This window comes from Tigriopus californicus, chromosome 4 (genome assembly GCF_007210705.1).
Source record: "Tigriopus californicus strain San Diego chromosome 4, Tcal_SD_v2.1, whole genome shotgun sequence".
In the NCBI taxonomy this organism is placed as follows: domain Eukaryota; kingdom Metazoa; phylum Arthropoda; class Copepoda; order Harpacticoida; family Harpacticidae; genus Tigriopus; species Tigriopus californicus.
In genome coordinates, this window is record NC_081443.1 from 8,266,562 (window position 1) to 8,273,022 (window position 6,461).

Below are 6,461 nucleotides of genomic sequence, written 5' to 3' on the forward strand. Positions count from 1 at the left end.
ATTCTAATAGCAAATTGAAACACGAATGACCAAAGTATTAAATCTCAAATGGCGAAAAGTCCATCGAAAGTTATTGACAGACAACTGTCGATTTAAATTGGAAATAGCAGGAATAAAACTCAAGAGATCAGTATAATCCAATTTTAATTCAATACATGAGATGAACATTTGACACATGATCTGTTATGTAGACATGAAATTTAGTTTGTGCATGCCGTCTAACGGGTATTGAGAGAAGCTACCCTCTTCAAATCCACAATTCAGAATCTTGCGTTTGCTCAATTTCGTTGGGACCTTTTGCTTCCCTTGTGCTTGAACATTGTGTAAACTTCCACAATCCAAAGTTTACATAATATTACTCATAAGGGAAACAAGAGCCACCAATGAGATTCTCAAACGCCTTATTCCGGCAAGGAATCGTTATCAGCAATGTGCTACAATAATCCTCGTTCTCGAGCTCCGTCGTTTTGAACTTTTTGTCCCCCATCGTTCCAAGTTCTACCTATTCCCCCAGATAAGATTCCCTCTCGTTTAGATAAATAGCAAGACGAGAGGGAATGTCGAACCAGGGGGAATAGATAGGGAATGACGGGGTGAAAAAAAGCTTCAAATGACGTGTTCCGACCAACGAGGGCCATTGTTCCACTATTGTTCCATAGCCATTCTTTGCATGCTAGGATTTGAAGATTGGATCTTTTTTCGATTCCTTGTTAGAGTTGCTCGCAAACTTGAATAATGCCAAATTTAGTGCGTTGATGTCCTCTCTTTGATGGATTTTGAAGTTTAAGTTTTACATAATGGAACAGGTATCGTCGCGTTCCTCGTCTGAGCTGGAACTTGAGTCACTTCGGTCGTGAGCAGCCTCCGCCAAAGCGTTATACCTATTGTGGTAAACGTATTTTTAAGCATAGATCCTATCATGTCATCTTAGGCCATAGCTTTCTTACATCTCGACCATGTTGATATATTTCGCCCGGAGGACTCTGTGCTTCTCTCGAAGCCTCAAGGTGTATGTCCTCATGGCCTCGAATCGGGCAATGGCAATGGACCTCTTTTCCTCTCGCTCAGATTCTAAGGCCATGGCCATTTGACACAGCTCATGGAAGGCCTCCCGAGCTTGGTCAAGGCCCCCGGTCACTCGTTCAGTGATGTGGTCCATATTGATGATTTAATGTGGTCGTGGAATCTAGGTCGGAAACGCCGTATGGATATAAATGAGGCTGTACGAAGGGTGAGGTTTGAGATATGGTACTTACTTCTTTCAATGACACCCCAAACACTTCTGCGCCACAATCCGTCGGGTTTGGAAGCTTAAATGCTCTCTGATAACCCCGGCAGATCTACAACTTTGGTGATAAGAGCCCTCCATAGTGTGCAGTGGCAAACGTGATTAATCCAACGTGTCTCTATTATCTTTACCTCTAAAACGCCCTTTATGCGTGCACCAATAAGGCTTGACAAACTTTGGGAATCCATGTATCAATAAGAAGAAAAAGACATATTGAAGACTAAAGTAAGACGATTTTCAATGGTCATGAGACATCGTCATCTCTTCCGGTCAATTTTCCACTCGCAAATATACCTTAAGAGACTTTTGGGATGTCTGGCCCTTGAAAATATTAACAGATTGGCAATAAGGACTGGTGTATGACACGTACACGTTTACGATTATCGCACCGACAATTAGTGGACAAGTCGTGTGTAGCTTTTCCTTGGTTCCACCATGACTAATAAATGAGTCAAAACACATTCCTATCGCATGGCTTTGAAAAGAAAGGACCCAGGGGTATTTCCATTCTTTTGCAAAACATATCTTTTGAATTTGGTAATTTTTGGAGAAACAACGGTGCAAGTAAGCCTACGGATGAGCATGTAGTCGTAAGTAGTGATGTGTTTCGATCCGGAAGGTCAGCTTTTAAGCTTAAAGGACCTCGGTTAGGGCTCCCATTACAAGCTAAAGAGGGTACAATATCAAAATAAAAACTCATTAAATGAGTGGCGAAACGCGACCCTGCCGTTCTACGTCTCGGAACCAGGGCTGCTCTAAAACTCGTTCCTGATCTTAGGTCTTCATTTCGCTACCCTTTTTCGTTGGAATGGGAGCTCTACCAGAGGTTTTTCAAGCTAAATAGCTGATTTTCCGGATCGAAACCCATCACTAGTCGTAAGGCTATTCAAGCGACAATGAGATCTTGATTATTCTAGTTTTTATAAATCCTTGTACTAATCAATTGAGGTCTAAAATGTCCATGTCGTATGAGCTCTGTCATTGATTAGCAAAGGGAACATTCAATGGCAAGTTATTCAGAATGTGTACTTGTCACGAAACAAGACTTGAGAGGAACGAATGACTTTTGTTCAACTAATAAATACATGATTTTACATCTCTTAAACATTCTTGGAAAATGAAATTAGGCCCACCTAGATGTATTCCAATAGTTATATCATGAGCTCTAACCGTCCCAAACCAAGAAACACCCTAACACGGAAATTTGTTCGGGTTGGTTTCTAAATCATATTTGGAATTTAGAAGGGCAATGAAATGACAAATGTTCAGGGATTGAACCGTTACTGAAAAAGGTAACGCATTACCGTTAACGGTACTTTTAGAAAAATTAACGCGTTACCGTTACCCGTTACTTTTGCAGAAAGAAGAGGACCTAAAACTGCGAAAAAAAACGCTTTTGCAATATTTTATCGTTTAGTAAATATGACGTGGAACCAATGACTCCTGCGATTATTTATTTGATCTCGTCAATGGCAAGTAAGTCATTGTATTTGAGAATACATAGAGAAGAAAACCCGTTCCGTTACCGTTACTTTTTCAGAAAAGTAACGCGTTACCGGTAGCGTTACTTCAAGGCCTGTCAATGTTACTTCGTTTTATCAAATGGAGACGCCTATCTTCTTAATTTCCATCGCTATTCGATATGGTATGTTTTTGACAAGTTTTGAAATATTTCTGGCTTCAGATTAGCCATGTCTTTCAAGTTTTCTCTAGAGGCGCTCAGTTGTGAAAAAAACCGAAAAGCTGACAAAACAGGCCACCAAGGTTGACCATACATTATAAAGTGCATAATTTGGTTGGAGTCCCCAATACACTTCCCCTTCCTCCTAAGCGATAAAAATGGCATTTTTAGTTGACTTATGCCACTCGACGAGGGTGGGTTGCAGCTTTTGCATGAAATTAGACACTGCATCATCGAACGAAAATAAGGGTTCTAACAAATCAAATCGAAGACAAAAATTATGTTAATTAATTACAGGGACAGAAATCCAAAACAACGAAACAAGTTTTTAGATTTAGATTGCACGGTGGTCACATTTTTAGAGATGTGACACACGTAAAAATGCCACCCCTACCCTTTTACCATCAATAGTTGTGCTTTTGGGTCCAAACCGAGCTTAGACTTTTATCTTTTTAGTCGTTTCAAGCACTATCCCTTGTTTTTTTCCATTTAATGGCTTCGCTACTTTCAACCACAGTCCTGATTGGCAATGGCGATTTCGAACACTTTACATGACAAAACATTTTGAAAACAATGAAATTACATGACTTACAAGGAGTTTCATTACCCTGTATTGGTTAAGAGCCCGAGAATCAACAAAGAAAAGAACAATCAATGTGTTGGAAATCCTTGCGAAACAATCGGTCCTATTTTGGATGAGACACACTCCACAAAGTCAAGGAAGTGGACTCTAGTTCTCAAGGTGCATATTTTCTATTTTTCTTGTATATCTTTGAGAAGGTAACATTTATCTAGTTCACTCCTTTAACTTTTATTTAGAACATAGTTCTCGCCTAATTCTCTGTCTTAATCACGCAACCTCTCTTATTTTTCATTCATTGTATTTTCTTTCTGGGTATATCAGGTGCAGTATCCATGGATTTCTTTTTCTTTACAACTTGATCAGCATTGATAATAATTCATCATTGTCAAAAATAAGAGTTTTCGTCGTCAACCCAATGCTTATGGCCAATACCTTAATTAGTCAATTTTGATCAAGAAGAGCGGAAGTTACTCATTAATAAGATATTTCAACAACCTTATTGGCTACAAGGGCTATTACTAAGACACCATCTGGCTCAATTGTTCGCCTATTTACGTGGTTACTGATAAATGCAGACCTTTTTTGGCCTGCAAAATATTGAGAACATTTCAAATGCCTCCCATGTAATAATGGTTTGCTTGATGCCAGATTTGCGGCGAGTTAAATGCAAATCAATTTGCGCGAATGTCCTGCCATCGTCAAGTAGTCATCATTCATTTGCCTTGTATGCAAAACGGATCAAACAACAAGCAAAAGTGACCTCTGAGATCCAATACCACCACAGAAATTCATTTCTCAAGACCACACAAGTGGAGTTATTAGAATTATTTTTGTCCTTAGAAGCCCGCTGGCGATGATTCCGGATCTGATTTGATTATTTGAAGAAGTGGTTCGGCTATGTTGAAAAGATATCAATTAACGGCAATTTGACAAGAAACAGTGGTTTTGTAAATATGATTGAGCAATTAACGTGGCGAGAGATTATGTAATTGAATTTTGAACTGATCTGGTGTTGCCCAAATAGTTTCAAGCATGGAGACCTGTCGGTTTTTATTTCGTCATGCATTCCATATTCAATGCAGCTTCTTCAAACTCATTGCCTTCAAAAATGAGCCCCTTACTTCGACGAAAATCGTGAATCCCCCAAACGGAAGACCATATTGATCCACAAGCAAATGAGGGCTGTGTTCCTCGTATTGAATTGATGCTCAATCTTCCTCCTATTGTTCAAATTTCAGGGCAGGGGTAAAAAAGGAATTCGGCAAAAAAGAGGTGAATCAAGTGGATAACCTTCTACCCACGCGCCATCATTGGGTCTATGAGGGTTGATATCTGATCATCTGGAAGCAACTCTGGACTCGACACTATTCACTTTTTACCCCAACATTCGAACAAATTTGATCCAGAACATTCCTGTCTTGAAAGTTGTTTTGTCTCCCAAGTTTATGATTTTATGAATTTTGATGTTCAAGATCCTGGGATCTACGATTTTTATCCATGACCACAGAGCAATGTGCAACGGAAGAAACATTGGCAGATGATTTAAGCAACATCGTAAAGTTAAACAGAGCAAGCACAAAACGCACATGGTGGCCCTCTTCTCGTCCGTTAAAGAATTCATGCAAATGCCAAGTCTGGTTTGCCAACGGTTTGATGGTGGATAAGCGATTTTTATGGTGCGATTGGTTTCTTTTTCTTGTTCGAATCTACGAATTTTCTTCCATCTTGATAAGACGTGTAAAGCTCAGATTTGAGACTGGTTATTTTCGAATGCACACCCTGTCAACTCAAACGGGGCTCGTTTCATGTAATGAAAGCCTTTCAGATTTTGGCGTCAGTTATGAATGCAAGTCGGACAATAAAACGCAGAGAAAGTAGAAACAATCTTTGTTTTTTTCCCTTCTTTCCTTTTGGCAATTGTTATCATCCATCTAGAGCAAAGATTGTTATGTTGTGTGTGGGCCTCACAATGATTTGGGTTGAAAATGACAGGGTCCCGTGTTCAGTTCATACATTACAAGGACCGACCGACTCATGCCCGTCTTGTAGGGATGGCTTCAAATATGGAGTTATGTTTGTTTTTTATGCTGTTAAGTTTCCATAAATAGACGTTTAGGACAAGATAACAAACCAGGAAGAAGAACTTCATGGAACCACTTGACGTGGTACACACAAATACCTAAGCTCGTTTCGGGTGATGTTTATCGCAATTCAAGGATTCGAGTTATTTCAAAAAGTGAGCTTCAGGTTGACAAGATATCTTTGTGGACGAGAATGGGACGATATTCATTATCAGACTCATCTTGCCATGTTCGAGTTTGTGATGCCTGTTACACTGTACCTCCAACCTTTATTAGGGCAGATGTGAGTGGTCTAAACAGATCGCTTGGCAGAGTTTGAGGTCATAAATTACAGCAATGCTTGCGCTTCGTTTCAATTCAAAATTGTCGTCAAATCCTTTCGTGACGAGAGGCCCGCGATGGTCTTGGGGGGGGAGACCAATCAAGGGATCTATTCAAGATCTGAAAAATCCAAAGATAAGCCATACATTCAGAGAGAGAGAGAGAGAGAGCCATTGAAAGATACTTGATGGACCACGGAGAAACGAGAAGGTATGGAAATGGTTTGCCGTTCTCACATGTACGGCAATTGTGTTTCCCACGCCAACGCCTTTGATGCTAGACACTCAATGTGGAAAACAACGTTGCTTTGTGATCCATGTTCAGTATGTTTTAACACTTGTCTGTGCGAGTTTTAGCAAAACCGGACTGATGGGGGAGATGTATTTTGATGTTGGAATGCCCACGTAATTATGCACGCAGTTCTTTATGGCTTCGAGCAAAATTAATGTGAAGGTTGTCATTAATTGAGCGTCAATCCTCACAATATAATGAGTGTCGCAAGTTTTG

General features: G+C 39.9%; 1 protein-coding gene and 1 long non-coding RNA gene across 2 annotated transcripts; one reads left to right on the forward strand and one right to left on the reverse strand.

Annotated features, from left to right (window-relative positions):
* Positions 1 to 127: 127 nt before the first annotated feature.
* LOC131879358 (uncharacterized) lies at positions 128 to 1,346 on the reverse strand. Its single transcript, XM_059225657.1, has 3 exons — positions 1,257 to 1,346; positions 948 to 1,186; positions 128 to 881 (listed from the first exon to the last, which is right to left on the reverse strand). The coding sequence occupies exons 2-3, from the start codon at positions 1,157 to 1,159 to the stop codon at positions 791 to 793; spliced, it is 303 nt and encodes a 100-aa protein (XP_059081640.1). The 5' UTR covers positions 1,160 to 1,186; positions 1,257 to 1,346; the 3' UTR covers positions 128 to 790.
* A 1,300-nt stretch (positions 1,347 to 2,646) lies between these two features.
* Positions 2,647 to 5,581, forward strand: LOC131879361 (uncharacterized). The gene is made up of 3 exons (XR_009373144.1): positions 2,647 to 2,764; positions 2,829 to 2,933; positions 4,791 to 5,581. It is a non-coding gene; the product is annotated as an uncharacterized LOC131879361 (long non-coding RNA).
* Positions 5,582 to 6,461: the final 880 nt, after the last annotated feature.